The sequence below is a fragment of the Miscanthus floridulus genome, chromosome 16, assembly GCF_019320115.1.
Source record: "Miscanthus floridulus cultivar M001 chromosome 16, ASM1932011v1, whole genome shotgun sequence".
In the NCBI taxonomy this organism is placed as follows: domain Eukaryota; kingdom Viridiplantae; phylum Streptophyta; class Magnoliopsida; order Poales; family Poaceae; genus Miscanthus; species Miscanthus floridulus.
In genome coordinates, this window is record NC_089595.1 from 112,476,081 (window position 1) to 112,492,381 (window position 16,301).

Genomic DNA, 16,301 nt, shown 5'->3' on the forward strand with positions numbered 1-16,301 from the left:
CTGGGTTCATTTCTGCTGCGACAGTGGCTATTTCTTTTCTTCCATCGGCGTCCTGTGCTTTTGTTGCAATTTGGATTGCCTGAACATCGCAGTCAAAAGCGCGCTTCAAATCACTCCAAAGAGAAAGGACACCGTTAGGCCCTGGCATCTTAAGCAACAGGTACGGATAATGCGGTATTGCCATGAATTTTGCTAGTGCTGGGCGCCCGAGGATTGCGTGATATGATGAATCAAAATCCGCAACTTCAAACTTGATGAACTCTGTACGGTAGTTCGAGGGAGTCCCAAAAGTAACTGGTAGAGTGATTTGTCCAAGTGGCATTGTCGCCTTGCTGGGTACTATGCCATAAAAAAGGCGTGCTTGTTGGTGTAATCATCTCGGCGAGTTGTAGTCCTATCTTCCTTAGAGTTTCTAAAAAAATGATGTTGAGTCCGGCTCTCCCGTTGATTAGTACTTTTGTGACAGTCATACCGGCAATAGTTGGATCTAGAACCAGTGGGTAATGACCTGCGTTTCCCACACTAGTCCATTGGTCTTCTCTTGAAAATTAGATTGGATACTGTGACCAATTGAGATATCTTGGTGTAGCCGGTTCTGCTGCCATGATGGTTCGTAACGCTAGCTTTTCTTGATGTTTGCTTCTAGAATCTGGAACCTCGGCAAAGATTACTGCTACTGTCCTCCTAGATTTTTGGAATCCCTTGTCTTTGTGGTTGTCTTCTTCTTTTTTCTGATTGCCTTCTTTGGTATTCTCCTTACTATCTTTCCTTGTGTATCGATCTTTGAAGGTGTAGCAATCTCCGATGGTGTGATTTCCTTTGGGGTGCAAGATGCAACGCATGTTTTCAATGTTCTCATACCTTTTAGGCTTGGAAAACTTCCTTGATTTGTCAGTCACTGCTACGGTGTTGTCTGGTCCACATTTTCTTTCCTGATGTCTGTTGTTTCGATGATTTTGCTTGTCCGGGTTGTCTCGGTTGCTTCTATCTAGGAATCTTTCTCGTGTTTTTTCCTCTGCGGTAATCATCTTTTCTACTGTTCATCTAAATTCTTCATTGTTTCTTGAGTTTTCTTTGCAGAAGTCTTGAAATTGCCACCTAGCCATGATTCCATGAGAGAAAGCTTAGATTACTTCTCGTTGTGTGATGTCATGTACTTGAGCTCATAGTTCACCAAATCATCGATAGTAATTTTTGAGATTTTCACCTCCTTTCTGCTTGAGTCCTTTTAACTCTACGTGGGTGATTGGGTGTGTAATGATACCCGTGAAATTTTCATAGAAAGCTCTTTGTAAGTCCTCCCAATTTCTGATTGATCCTGGATTCAATTTGTCAAACCATTGAAGGGGCATGGTTTCTAGGGCCATGGGAAAGAACAAGGTTTTGATGTCGTCGTCTCCTTTGGCCAATTCAATTGATTGCGAGTAAATCCTGAGCCACTGCCTAGGTTCAGTCTTGCCATCATATTTAGAGTGGTTGGACGGCTTGAACTTGTGAGGTAGTCGTATTGAAGTGAGTCTATTTGCAAAGCAGGGGAATCTATCGTGCGTTCTGGCTTCTGTGTATTCTGATTCAGCACCCCCTTCTTGCCAACTGTTGTCTTGGTGAGAGTAGTTCTGTGTGACTGTCTGAATAGATGCTTTGCTTCTGACCTTTATTAGTTGTTCGACTCGGTCGTTTTGAGTATGGTCTCTTCTACTTTTTCTGTTGTGACTTCCACTTGGTCCAAGTCTCTCGAAAGCGGACTTCCTTTGATTTTGATCTTCCTGCTCATGAGATGTTGACCTATCAGGTAGTCTTGAGCGGGCCCTTTTGTCATGCGTCCTTAGGACTATTGATCGGAGGAAGTCCTGGAGCTATTCTTGTTTTTCACTAGGATGTGAAGTCGCCCTGAGTTCTTCTAGTGCTTCTCGGATCTTATCGTAGGGTGTATTCGCTGCTCGTCCTTCTTTGACCTCTCGCTCTAATTTTCTCCTATTGTACTCGGCTAGGTCTGACTCATATTTGATCCAAGCTTCCTTGCGCTGCTTAGCACGGTGTTGACGTCCTTGTTTCAATTTGTTCTTTCTCTCTCTAGCTTGCCTCTGACTCTCGGTCTCACCATCGTGCCCCTAGGTAAATGGTGATATGTTGGATTCGGATTCATCTGAAGACCTGACGTCAGGTGCTTCTGGGGGGGACCAATGGTAATCGAGGACAGCGAATCATGAATACTTCTCGAGCGTGAGTTGTTCTGTCATCAGCGTTGGTTTCCGTACTATCAGAGTTGTTGATAACTTTAGTAGAGGCTTTAGGGTCGCAGATCGAGTCTCCTTCTTGGTAGGGTAGAGCTATTGTCGTTGTTGTGTTAACTAGCCGGGTACTGCTATCCTTAGGAACAAAATCTGGCCAGTGGATGATGCAGTCTTGAGATGTTATGGTTAGTACGAGACCTTACTGAGCTCCTGTCAGTGGTATTCCAAGCACTGGATTAAGAGATCTTTCGAGCTGTACCCGATAAGACGTTGCCATGTTGCCGAGACCGAACAAAAAAGGACCCGTCTTCTTTAAAGTACTATGAGTGTATTTCGATTTGTATTCTTGATAGGTTGCTGTCGTGCTTTGGAGCCTTGTCGGAAAAGAACTCGGTTTTCCAAAAGAACTCGGGTAAGACTCCATCTCGAAAGCGGAGCCTGAGTTTGAATCGGATGCGTGAAGCCACGGAATCTGAGTTGGATTGGACATCATGAGCTACGCGAATCTTCCGACAAGCTGATCTGTCGTTGTCGCCGAAATGGAAAGGTCTTGATGATGATCTGAATCTTCGAGGAGACAGCCTTGGAGCTTGCCATCGTCACCTACCTCGTAGATCCACGAACCGAAGATGAAGGTTGATCCCTTCAAAAAAATCATGTTGTCAAGGTCCATCGAGCTCTCGGATGCAAAGTCACCGAAAGCCCCTACCTGGCGCGCCAGCTGTCGATGTTTGACCACCGATAGCCTGCCACGGGGGTACCTGGGGCAGTATGTTCGGGCTTCAGCATATGTGGAACTCGATGGTTAACACAAGAGACAGTCAATTTATCCTAGTTCGGGCCCTCGACCGTGATCGAGTAATAGCCCTACGTCCAATTGGCGTTAGCCTTTGCGTTGGATTGATTGTAAAGTGTTGTGTTGCGTTATCTCTTCCGCTCCCTCCATCTAAGGAGCCCTGCCCTCCTTTATATAGTCAGGAGGCTAGAGTCCTAGTTGGTTTACAATATAGAGTCCTAGTAGGATTATAGGGTAGTATTAGTACTAGGATTACATGGGAGGAATCCTAATCAAACTAGATCTCCTCTCTTCCTTGTGGTGTATCCCGTGGGTCCCGCATCGACAATGACTTCATGGTTGGTGAAGTAGTGCAGGAGCTTCTGGGTCGCCATTAGCATAGCGTACAGAAGTTTCTGCACCTAGGGGGTACCGAACCATGGCATTGGTGAGTATCTCACCGACGAAGTATACGGGTCGCTGGACCTTCAGATGGTGTCCTGGCTCCTCCCTCTCGATGACTAGGGCGGCGCTCACCACGTGGTTGCTTGCCGCAATGTAGAGGAGGAGAGGTTCTCCCCATTCAGGAGCGACGAGGATCAGGGCCGACATCAGTGATGCTTTAAGGCTTTCCAAAGCCTGCTATGCTTCCTTAGTCCAGACAAACATGTTCGTCTTTTTGAGAAGTTTGTAGAGAGGCATCCCCCGCTCGCCTAGCCGGGAGATGAACTAGCTCAGGGCGGCCAAATAGCCAGTGAGCCTTTGTACGCCCTTGATGTAGCGTATAGGGCCCATGTTGGGGATGGCCGTGATTTTTTCGGGGTTGGCCTCGATGCCGTGTTCGGACATGATATATCCAAGCAGCTTCCCCTTTGGAACCCTAGAAACACATTTTTAATGATTCAATTTGATGTTGAACCTTTGGAGGTTCGCGAACGTTGCGGCCAAGTTCATGATCAGGTAGTAAGCTTGAGCCGTTTTGACCACTATGTCATCAACATAGATGGCGATTGTTGGTTTTGGCCGCTCGACTTGGTCAGGTTGGTTGAGCGGGTCGATTTGGTCAGCAAAGCATTGCTGCATGCACCGTTGATAGGTGGCACCAGCGTTCTTTAGACCGAAAGGCATGATTACGTAGCAGTACGAACCATACGGGGTGATGAATGAAGTTGTGAGCTGGCTGAACTCTTTCATCGTGATCTGGTGGTAGCCTAAGTAGGCATCCAGAAAGGAGAGGATTTCACATCTCAAGGTGGAGTCGACTATCTAGTCTATGCATGGCAAAGGAAAATGGTTCTTCAGACATGCTTTGTTGAGGCCAGTATAATCAACGCACATTCTCCATTTCTCGGTCTTCTTTTTAACAAGAATAGGATTGGCAAGCCAGTCAGAGTGGTATACCTCCATGATGAATCTAGCCGCCAGGAGTTTGGCGATCTCCTCGCCTATGGCCATGCACCTCTCATCATCAAAGCGATGCAGTCGTTGCTTACCAGGCTTTGAGCCTAGGACGAGGCATAATGCGTGCTTAGCGACCTCCCATAGTATGCCCTGAATGTCGGAAGGTTTCCATGCAAAGACATCGCGATTGGCGCATAGAAAGTCGGTGAGCTCGTATTTCTATTTGGCTAGGAGATTGGCCCCGATCTGCACCATCTTGGTTGGATTGGTGGGGTCGATCCCCACCGCCTTGGTTTCCTCGATTGGGTAGAAGGTAGTCGAGGAGGTTGGCTTGTTGCAGTCTGGGACTGTCAGAGTCGACGAATTTTCGAGTTGAGAGAGCTCGGCTGAGTTGATGGCGGTAGTGGCGAACTCGAAATGCTCACGGTCACACGTGTAGGCATGCGAAAAGGTGCTACCCATAGTGATGATGTTGTTCGGTCCTGGCATCTTTAGCTTGAGGTAGGTGTAGTTAGGGATCGCCTTGAACTTGGCGTAGCATGGCCGCCCCAAGATGGTGTGGGAGGACCCTAGGAAGTCCACCACCTCGAAGGTGAGGACCTCCGAGCAAAAGTTGGCTTGGTCACCAAATGTGACGGGCAGGTCGATCTACCCGAGCGGGTATGCCTGCATCCCTAGGATCACGCCGTGGAAGGGAGAGCTCACTAGGCGGAGCTCCGACCGAGGGATGCGCATGGCGTCGAGGGTGTCGACGTAGAGAATGTTGAGGCTGCTACCTCCGTCCATCAGCACCTTGATGAGGTGCTTCTTGCGGACAATGGGGTCGATGATGAGTGGGTAGCAACCTGGTCTAGCGACATGGGAAGGATGATCTCTCTGATCAAAAGTGATCGGAAATTCTGACCAGCTAAGGAAGGAGGGGACGGCCGTTTCAACGATGCATGCCTCTCTATAGCGCACTTTGTGTTGGTGCTTGGAGTAGACGGCATCGGATCCCCCAAAGATCATGAGGCATTCCTCAGGATCGGGAAAGTCATTCCCGTCCTTGCCCACCACGCCTCCTTTCTTGGCCGCTGCCTCCTTGCCCTTTCCTTCTTTTGGCCCGCCGACCTATCGTAGAAAGTGCTTGAGGAGTTCACAGTCCTTGTAGAGGTGCTTGATGGAGTAGGCGTGGTTGGTGCATGGGCTCTCCGTGAGCTTGTCGAAGTGGTTGGGCTGGCCCTACTGGGGTTGCTTGCCCGCACGATCGGCCACGGCGACCAAAGTGGAGTTGACCGGTCGGCACCAATCCTTCTTGTTCTTTTTGCCCCTTTGTGTGGAGGGGCCCTCGTCTTGGTCCTCGCGCTTGGCCTTGCCCTTGTCTCGGCCTCCACTAAAGACCGCTCCAACCACCTCCTCGCCAGAGGCGTGGTTCGTGGCGACGTCAAGTAGGTCACAGGTGGTACGAGGCTTCAGACAGTCGAGCTTATGGATCAAGGACTCACAGGTTTTCCCGGAGAGGAACGCGCTGATGACGTCCATATTGACGACATCAGGAAAGGAGTTGCATTGTTTTGAGAACCTACAGATGTAATCCTGCAGGGACTCGTTGGGCTCCAACTGGCAGCTCTTGAGGTCCCAGGAATTCCCAGGGCGGACATACGTCCCCTGGAAATTCCCAATGAAGATCCTCTTCAAATCTGCCTAGTCGTGGATGCTGTCATGCGGGAGGAATTCGAGCCATGCTCCCCCACGTAGATGGGGAGGTATTGAATGATGAAGTGGTCATCATCCACTCCTTTGGCTCGGTAGGCAAGCAGGAAATCTTCGAGCCAAATACCGGGGTTTGTTTCCCCGGTGTATTTGGCGATGTTGGTGGGTGGTCAAAAGTGCTACGGGAACGGCACTTTCTGGATGCGATGGCCAAAGGCCCATGGTCTCGGGCTGTCCAGGCTGGGGCTCCGGTCGTTCAGTCGGCAACCATGCCTAGGGTATGTTTCCCCGCTCCCCTCAATGGTCCGGTCGGGGCCCATGCCGCCTGCTCTCACCGCCCCTTGATGGATGTCATCATCATGCCGGGCTTGATGCCGATTGTTGATAACACTGCGAGCATCTCGGTTCGGCCTGAGGCGTTCACGCACAGGTGGTTAGTGTGGAGCGGGCGCTGGGTCAGGCCGTGGTGCAGCTGTGGCCTCCTGTTCTGCGGGCGGCGACTGTAGCGGTGAGCGGATGGAGCGATTTGACTGGTGCGCCCCCATTCCCTCGGTGGGGAGAGAGGCCACGAGTCGGTGTCACGACGTGGAGCTCTCCGCCTGTTGAACGGCGGTGGTCTCCACCAGCGCCCAGAGGTTCCGGTGGATCGTCTACTCCTAGGGGTCGACAGGCTCTAGAAGGTCGCGTAGAAGCATCGCCGTGGCGGTAATGTTCTGGCCAGCCCAGGTAAACTGTAGGGGATTGTTTCCTCTGTCCATGATGTTGTGCTGGACCTGGAGGGCGTGACCCCGGGCGCTGCTCACCGGGTTGTGCACGCGTGGCGTGACATGTTGCGCCGAGCGCGTCGATGTAGGTGGCAGCTGGCTCTGCCGCCTTTGTCGTAACTCCTCATCGTGCTCCTACGCGTGCACGAGGGCCTCCGCATGAGGGTTCGGAGGGGTGTGAGTCTGTAGGGACTCCGCTAGCACCGGTGGCTATCTCGGAGCGTCCGCCATAGCACACTCCCAGGATAGAGGGTGGCTAGGTGCCACGACGTTGCCGATGCGGGAGCTGTCGCTTTCAACCTCGTCATCCACGAGGTCATGGAAAGAGGCGGGAGCGTAGCCCGCCATCCCCATGAATTTAGATGTGAGAGGGGCGGCATCAGCATCTTTTGGAGCCTCCCTGCGTACGCGTCCACGGGGGACGTGAGGCCGTAGGGGAACCGGTCACACGGCGGTTTCGGTGAGGACAACAGGGTCCCTCCAGAGAGTCAGCAGAAGATATTAAATAGCAAGTAAAGAACAATATGTACACTACTCATAGTGGGGTTTGAGCCTAGCGTGGGCTCGGAGCGGAGCGCAGGTGTCTCATCATTGAGGTCGCTGGGTGGCTCAGAGTCGATGGAGGGCGCTCCTCCTCCGACGGGTGCTGAAGCTAGTGCCTCCTCATGGAGGTGAAGCACACTGAGCTGGTCAGCGATGAAGTCTAGGCTTCCAAAGAGGAAGGTCTGGAATGGCTTGAAGACGGGAGAAACCCACATCCCAACAGGCGGGAGCGTGGGCAACTCCAGTGAGCCAAAACAAATCATATCACTTGAGCCCGTCATGCCAAAAATGGTGGAAAGGTGGGTCATCCGATGACCAAAAGCGTGAACGTATGACGTCCTCCCCACGGACAGCGCCAACTGTCGGTGCAAAAAGTGACCAACAAGTAAATATTTATAGTTTTGTCGTACGTTGTGATCGGATGTGGCCTAGTACTCAATGACACAGGGTTTATACTGATTCAGACAACGTGCCCTACGTCCAGTTCTAGTCGGTCAGAGACTTTATATCTGAGCCCAGGTGCTCGAAGTTTGTTGTGGGGTTACAAACGAATAGAAATGAGAAGGGGGTGTCGAAGGTCCGGTCAGACTCTGAACCGAAGGGCGAAGAGTGACGGGAGCTCCAACGTGCGCTAAGTATTGGAACATATGCTCTGTGTAGCTTTAGAGTTTGTGGAGCTGTTCGAGTGCTCAGAATGTCTAAAGCTCAGCAGAGAGTGAGTCGGAATTGATCGTCCCCTATTGGGAGAGAGCGCATCCCCTTTTATAGGTGAAGGGGATGGCCTTACAAGTGAGAGAGAGCGAGTTTGCACATGTGCTACTAAGTCTTGTTGCCCACGCTGTCAGGTACAAGACGGTCGTTGGCGCCCACAATACTGTTTATGTCAGACGCGTGTGTCAGGTTTTACCGTGTTCGCCTGGTATGGCAAATAACGGTGCCTACAACACTGTAAGGCAAATGTCGGTGCCCACAACACTGTTTGGGTTTCTGACATGCCTGGAAGGTTGGAGAGCACCCTTCTGACATGTCCTGACAGTACTGTCCTGCAGGTGTGCAGGGTACAGTCCTCGGTATTGCGGTTGACTTGAGCGCCTTGCCTTATCTGCTCCGCCTAATTTCTTGGGTCCTCACCGAGCGGACGTCCCTGGTCGGTCGTTCCCAGTCGGCTCCGACTGCGTCGGTCGGAGTTGGAAGCTGTAAGCAGAGGTTCGGCGTATTCCTGGTTGGAAAAGCGGGTCGGAGTCAGAAGCGAGCGTCGTCCCCTCCTTGGCCAGTCCTTCCGGTCGGAAAAGCGGTCGGAGTGAGAAGCGAGCGTCGTCCCCTCCTTGGCCAGGCCTTCCGGTCGGAGACTGGATCGCTCTTCCAGCCTGCCGTGGGTTTATCCGGGCCAGCCTAGGAGGCGCGTATTGTCGCAACGTCATCTGCTGGGCCGAGCTTTTTGCTGGGAAGCGGGCCCATTGGGGAGCCTGGGTTTATGAACCCGACACATAGTATACATGCGATACCTTATGGTATATTTTATGATGTTTATGTAGTATAAACAAGATGTTCCACAATTATTTTGAGTATTCATATAGTACGCGTGTCATCAGATATTGTGTGGTTATTTTAGGTTACGGAACTTTTAAAAAATGGAAAGTTATGGAATTTCCAAAAAAAAGAAGTCATGATGAAAAATTGTGGCGATAAATTATATCACATAAAAAAGTAATGATAATGGTAGCGCCCGGACATCCGGATAGACGCCCGAACCGCCCGGATGTCTCCTGCGCCGCTAGACCACGTGCGGGACTGCTCGCGCTTCGGCTTCTCACGCGCATTGCAACATGTGCAACACCTGATCTACTTTGTGACATCCAGATCAAACACTTGCAACATAGGCCCGAAATAGATGAAACACTTGCAACATACGTCTAAAATACTTGCAAAATACTAAAAACCATTTGAAAGCCATTGCAAGCATATGCAACATCTAGATGAAACACTTGCAACATATGTGTAAAACATATGCAACATCTAGATAAACACCCTTGCAACTTACGTCTAAAATACAGATGAAACATTTGTAACAGGCGTCTGTAACATAAGTGTATAGCCATTGCAATATATACAATATCCCGATCTACTTTTGCAACATCCATATAAAACACTTGAAACATACGCTTGCAACATGTCAGGCGCGACACTCTAGTGGGCGGCGACCACCATGTCAGGCGCGTTGAGGAACTCGATAACCGTCTCGATGGGCAAATTGGGGCTGGGAGGAGCACCACAAACTTGGCCACAGTGAGCTTCTTCCGCTAGGGGGCACCAGAGCGTGAGGAGTCTCAAGACGGGCGTGAAGTACGGCACGGCCATAACGCCCTTGCCATCTCTAGCCGTAGGAGGAGGTGATGAGTTGGACGCCAGCGCTGACGATGAGGGCAGGGGTGGGCAGGAGGCGTGACTCCAACGGCTCTAACAAGGGAGGCGAGCGAGGGCCCCGGGGCGGAGGAAGCGGAAGTGGTCGCCGCTGGCAGCGGCGGAGGGGGAGGGGGAGCGGAGTTTGCGGCAAGCGCGTGGGGCAGACTGGAAGATTCTTTTTGGAGGCGGCGTCCGTTCGTGCGGACGCCCACACCGCAGCATTACCAAAAAAGTTATGCACATCATGTTGTATAACTTTGTAGCTTTCCAAAAATAGAAAGTTGTGGGAATAATTTTTCTAAAAACGAAAAGTTGCAAAGAAAAACCAGTTGATTAGTTGGCTCGCATTCCAACCATCTGGCGTTAAAGCTCAACAAAAGACTCACAGATCACTAGAGAAGAAGAATGAAACTATCAGCCTGATCGCTTGGTCGTAAACGATCGTGGATTATAAGCCAGAACAGTATTTTTCTCTCACACCAAACCAGCCAGCAGTAATAATCCACGATCGTTTCAGCCGAAACGAACAGGCTGTATGTTCAGAACAAACCAACACTGCAGTAGAGAATTGCACACACCAGCATCCATCTTGTACTGTTGTTGTACAAACTCCGATTTGTATTTTGTTATTGCGCCCAAAATAGTCTAAGGGAGGATGATCTCGAAGTTTCAAAGGTTGGCATGCAGCACAACACCCTGTGTTACAACACTGGTACACTAGGAGAGGTCGCAGTCCGGCACTCTGGCGCTAGAGCAGATAAAATTACCGGTGTCCTCAGTTACTTTACTGGAATCAGTGCCTAAACTGGAGTACAAGTCTGTAACTCTGACATTTATGGTGAGCAAGCAAGAGCTTGTGAAATCCCCAGGCCACATGCATGTGCTGTGTTGTAGTATTAGCCAGATCGTCATCAGCTTACGGCAGCAACGTCTGTTGCCGGACTGGAGTCCATGAGCTGCCGGAGCTTGGGCTCGCCGTGCTCCGTGTGCCTGCTGACGCCCGCCGCCTTGGCGCTGTCGATCATGGAAAGGAAATTTTCCGCAACGGCACGCGGGGATGGTTCTGCAGGGGTCGGTGCTGCAGTGTCCTTCAGCTTCACCTGAGAAGTGATAGTGCACTTCCGTTAAAGAAAGGAAAATTGAAATGCTGCGCTTGAATATAGTATAGAACATTTGATGTCATCGGAAAAGGTCCATTACCATTAGAGCAGAATTTTCTAATCTAAGCTTCTTCGAGCTCTCTGTTAGCCTGCCGATTTCAGACCTAAGGGACGTGTTCTCTGCATTAAGGGACTCCACTTGTGTAGCCAACTCCTCTGTCTCAGCCTACACCAACAGAGAGCATAAATATAAGATTGAAGACATGTTGTTAGGACAATAATCCAAGTCAGATTTCACTTCCATCTTACAGGACACTGTTTCATTGTGCAATTGTGTCACAAGTCACCCTGTCCAGTTAACAACAATGCATAAGATGGTGAAAACAGCACACCTGTTTTCTCAGCCTTGATCGTCTAGCAGACTCCCTATTTGACTGCTTCCTCTTTTCACGCTTTAATTCCCTCTCATCCTGCAATCGACGAACCACAAAATAGTTTGCCTAAACATGACAGGTTCTAAATATAGATATCAAGGTTTTAAGGGAAAAAAACTCTCAGAATTCAAAAATAACCTCTTAAAATTCAGTTATTCAGAATATCTTTTTGTCGTAACTGTCAATTTGCAACCAGTTCTACGCAATAAGAGATGGGACATACATACCTTGATTGATAAGTCAGATTGTACTGCAGTATGAGCTGGAACCATCACACCAGGTGATGGAGATATCACTGTGCCTATCGCCCTCGAGTTAGCATTCCCCAGAGTATGGTTAGGAGCTAAAACACATTCCGTGTTTGCACCTGTGGTGGTTTCTGCGCCTGCAAATATATTTTGGTTAGTCATTGTCTTGCCTGTTCTGGTGTTGTGGTGCATAGAACACGGAAAGGTTTTGTGCAACTATTTGTCAAAAGGAAAAAATGCAAGCAAGACCACCGAAGAAGGCATAGTAGAAGAGAACAAGATGACCAATTTGACAAAAATGACTGATTTTATGAGGTAACACCTCTGCCTCTAACAAGTATTGTGGAGAAGTAGTGACTAGCACGGTATCTATCTATAAACATGGAAATAGTTGTTCGAGAAGTAAAATACTGGGTCCATCATCTGAGCTCCGCTTCCTGGACGTTTTGTTCACCTGAATTATGCAAAAGTTCAGTGTAATGATGAATAACCCCGCAATCCTAGGGACCCAACACTTCAAAAAAAATATTTCAAACATATCTATGATTGCGCAGAAGACCATACTTTCTGATCATTTACATCGCTGGAGCCCTCTGCACTGTAATCTTCACTGAATACATAATCAGAAGTATATAGCTTCAGTTTACCAAAACAGAAACAGGAGAGGGGGGAAGGACAGTAAAAAAAATCCACAAACAGAAGCAAAATTCATGCCATACCTGGATGACATTGTTCTTTTACTGTTACCACTGCCAGCAGACACTGCAGTCCGATCTATTTCCTTAAGTTTCTTATTGGAATTTTTCTCCTTGCTATTTCCAGATTTGGCTGGCTCCACGCTCAATGGAGTTGACATCTTGAAAGCAGGATGAGAACATCAAATTAATAACAGTGAACGGAATGAAAAACTTTGAAAATGAATTAACTATTTTTTGTAATTAAGACAATGATGAACATAAGAACTTTCGATGGAATATGAAGTAAAGGAGATGAGTAAATTGTCCAAGGGCATGGTCAAGTGTAAATGTGAAATAGAGCTAGATGCACAGTGCAGATCCTTTGTTGTGATGAGCTACAAAAGTACAGGTTATGGAAAACACTCTACAGATATGAAATCAATGGTGAACTAAAGACCAAAGAGAGTATATAAGTTGTCCAACTATCAACAACAACAACAACAACAACAAAGCCTTTAAGTCCCAAACAAGTTGGGGTAGGCTAGAGTTGAAACCCAACAGAAGCAATCAAGGTTCAGGCACGTGAATAGCTGTCTTCCAAGCACTCCTATCTAAGGCTAAGTCTTTGGGTATATTCCATCCTTTCAAGTCTCCTTTTATTGCCTCTACCCAAGTCAACTTCGGTCTTCCTCTGCCTCTCTTCACGTTACTATCCTGACTTAACATTGGATAGTAAATCAAGTTTTATTTTCCATTTTCTACATTGGATGTGTTTGGGTTTTTGAGACTCAACATGATGGAACCGACTAATCCCTGTTTTCATTTACACTATAATATCTTAATTAATACACAGCTGACCATAACAAGCATCTCGCTCTATCTCTATCTTTCTTTGAAAAAATGTCGATGGACACATATGATGTGATTAATTAAACAAAAAAATGTCCATAGGCATCATTACCATGGGCACAAGGGGGTGCAGGTAAGCTCCACCATGTGGGTACACTGCAGCATATGGTGTCCCAAAAGGGGGTGGCATTATAGGCTGCAGAGACACAGAGAAGGGAAATTAGATTTTACTACAGTATTTGAAACAGCATGGGATATGGAGATCAAGCTCAAATACCTGAGGACCCCACATATATGGTGGTGGATGACCTGGAGCTATTGCTGGAGCAAAATATGTTGGTGGCAAGACACCAGGGCCATAATATGCCTGTGAACATTTGTGCTTACTGCTTAGATCATCATGTTCCAACGAAGTAGGAGTGCAGCAAAATACCCAAACTCTACCTGCATGGTCGACCAATCAGGATATGGAGAAGGAGTGGGATAATCCTGCAAATTGAAATAATTGATGAGACATTAGACAGTAAATAGTCGGACAAAATCCCAGTCAATAAATTGTCTTATCATTCCTTGTAAGATCTCAAGACAGCAATAAACATGTGAATGAGCAGGCAAGATTCTTTATACATGTCATGTAGACAGATTAAGAACACATGCAAATCTGAAGGGAGGTGGTTCAGTTATGTCTACATGAGTTGGCTTCGAAATTTGAACAAAAATAATGCTTAACAGATGGGCTAAGCAGTCAGCACTACTGAATCATAATTTGGAAACAATGCTACTACCAAATCAGAAATGATTACCTTAGAAGGGGATGCTTTATTTCCAGTCTTCTGGGCCACAGCTTCATCCTGAGCCATGACAATATCTGCAAGTCTGTCATGTAAAACTTCAGATTATCACAACATGCAATTTAATCATGTTTCAATGATATAATACAAAAACATACAGAAATATAGTTTAGACATAAAAAATAATACTAAAAATACTAAATGATCTTAAAAGTAAATATCCTTTTCACCCCTACTTGAAGCCTTTGACGTGTGCAGTGAAATCCTATGTTCTGGTTGAACACTACAAACCAGATTGGTCCTCTGTTATCTGAAATAAGATCTGAACTGAAGCCTTTTCTACGACCCAACTAGATCTTTTCACACAAAAGGTGACAGAGATACTAACAAACTTATGAGAATTTGGGTTTAACATCTTGATGCAGAATTATCGAAAATGGAAATAATTGGCTGCTCTTTCTCCATAAGTAACCCACAGAGAGTTCACAGGACAAAAGCAACCTCTTCACCCAGGAAATAAGCTAAGGATGCATACAAAACGTAAGATGAAAGCCTAACCAACTTCAACCAGACGCAGCCGAGTGATTCAACGACTGCAGCTGGGATACACCTAATTTTTCTGACAAATATACAGCGGCCCTGCTGACTCTACGATGCTGCACTCAAAAGATTAAAAAATAAAAATTAATACTTTCTACTAGGCTATAGCTGGCAAACTGTGTCGCGATTTTAAACATGTGCAGCTGGGATCAATGCATCATGCACCAGCTCTCAGGGTCTCCATGACGAACATGTGCATAAATAATCTCCACGCATGAACTACTTCAATATAGACGACGAGGCTAAGCCAAATAACAAGATGCAACTCAATGTTGCGATGGGACAGCGCGAGCATGAACCTAGCAGGGAGGCAGGAGAAATCAACGAGCATTGCGCGCCGAATTGGAACGGAGCCATCTCACCTCGCCAAATCAGGTCGTGGTTCCGCTCGGCAGCGAGGCGCCACGGATCAGCCGGAGTCGCGAGGCCAAATTGATCCAATCAGGAGATGCGTGTAGCGCGAAGGAGAGAGAGAGACCGTGAGGGGGCAGGTGGTGCGCCAGGAGAGAGGCGGCGAGGCAGGGGAGTGGGGGAAGAGAGGAGAGGAGGAAGGGGACGAGGAGGGGGGCGCCAAAGGCTGGAGCCACGTCACGAGACACGTGTCGATGATAAGGACTGGCCACTGGATCGTGCCCGCCTGGGATACCTGCTACAAGCACCTTGGATTGCGTCCCACAGATTTGTACGGTCCCACTTGGTTCTTGAAAGCATCAGATTTTTTTTCTTCTGAAGAAGAGTACAGTGTATGTATAAGGGCTTGTTAGATGGGGTTCTGACTCCTCTGAAAATAGCTCTGACTCTGGCTTCTCTGAAGGAGTAGCTCCTCTGGAGGAGCTGAAGCCGTTCTGGAAAACTTTGGCAAAACGGCTCTTTCGCATTAGACGACGTGAACCTACAGTAAGGAGCCGCGCGAAGCTCGTTTTTTAGGTTTCTCCTGCGCAGGCAAAAAATGACTCCGGCTCTTGACCGACTCCCCATACGGAGCCCTTTCCAAAACAGGCGTATGGCATAGCTCCTGCAGGAGCCGGAGCTGAAGCCTCTGTAGGAGCCCTGCCAAAGAGGCTCTAAGTGCAAATGATGAAAGATAAAAAGGCAATATTTGCTAAACATAGAGTTGGGCTAAAAAGAACAAAGCCTTTTGTTCCATAAATATATATTTGTACTAAGCTTGTTTATCTTTTTTTCCCCAAATACTTCTTTACGGCCGCGCATGCTGTTGCGACTTTGCATGCATATCCAATCCACCGTTGATTTTTATTCTTCCTCCACATCGACCGCCCACGTCGATGGGATTATTGCTACTGTGCGGTTAGGGCGTTCAGCCTTCCATCCACAAGGTGGGCCCATTCATTAACACAGTTTCGTTATCCACTGATGCTCGTCTCCGCATTCTCTCTCCGGCACCCGTTCTCTCCTCTCGTTAGTCTCGTAATCTCATCTAAGATCGGGGAACGGCGGATGAGAACACCAGCGATGCCGGAGTTGACCTGTGGTGCGACTGCAGTCGAATGGCACTAAATTGCACGTCCCTGCTATAGTAAAGTTCTTTTTTTTTACAAATATACATATGCATCCGTGTCTCGACTGGACACGCAACCACCACCTTTTTTTATTTTTTACTTTTCAACTGGGTATAATATCTGTTTATGTACAGACATACACCAACTCTATACACGCACATCACACGTACACAAGCAAACCTATAACTATACTTGAATCACTGAATCGCGTCCTTTATGAGATCACCGGATCCGATCATGAGCCTATAGACGACGAGACGCGTCATATTT

At 48.0% G+C, this 16,301-nt stretch overlaps 1 protein-coding gene across 2 annotated transcripts; it reads right to left on the reverse strand.

The window, feature by feature from the left end:
• Window positions 1-10,354: 10,354 nt before the first annotated feature.
• Window positions 10,355-15,085, reverse strand: LOC136511732 (common plant regulatory factor 1-like). Of its 2 annotated transcripts, none has more exons than XM_066505771.1 (12): window positions 14,874-15,085; window positions 13,924-13,988; window positions 13,565-13,609; window positions 13,398-13,487; window positions 13,233-13,316; window positions 12,314-12,450; window positions 12,159-12,204; window positions 12,006-12,048; window positions 11,574-11,731; window positions 11,305-11,382; window positions 11,013-11,138; window positions 10,355-10,912 (listed from the first exon to the last, which is right to left on the reverse strand). In XM_066505771.1, the coding sequence occupies exons 2-12, from the start codon at window positions 13,978-13,980 to the stop codon at window positions 10,724-10,726; spliced, it is 1,053 nt and encodes a 350-aa protein (XP_066361868.1). In that variant the 5' UTR covers window positions 13,981-13,988; window positions 14,874-15,085; the 3' UTR covers window positions 10,355-10,723. The 2 variants fall into 2 exon arrangements, with proteins under 2 accessions (XP_066361868.1, XP_066361867.1); XM_066505770.1 differs by having other exon boundaries at window positions 13,924-13,996.
• Between the last annotated feature and the right edge of the window lie 1,216 nt (window positions 15,086-16,301).

Coding starts and splice junctions, on each gene's coding strand:
- LOC136511732 (XM_066505771.1), bottom strand. CDS start 13,980: ATGGCTCAGGATGAAGCTGTGGCCCAGAAGACTGGAAATAAAGCATCC. Junction 13,317..13,397: donor CATATATGTGGGGTCCTCAG/GTATTTGAGCTT, acceptor GTGTCTCTGCAG/CCTATAATGCCACCCCCTTT. Junction 11,383..11,573: donor AATCTGACTTATCAATCAAG/GTATGTATGTCC, acceptor CGTCGATTGCAG/GATGAGAGGGAATTAAAGCG.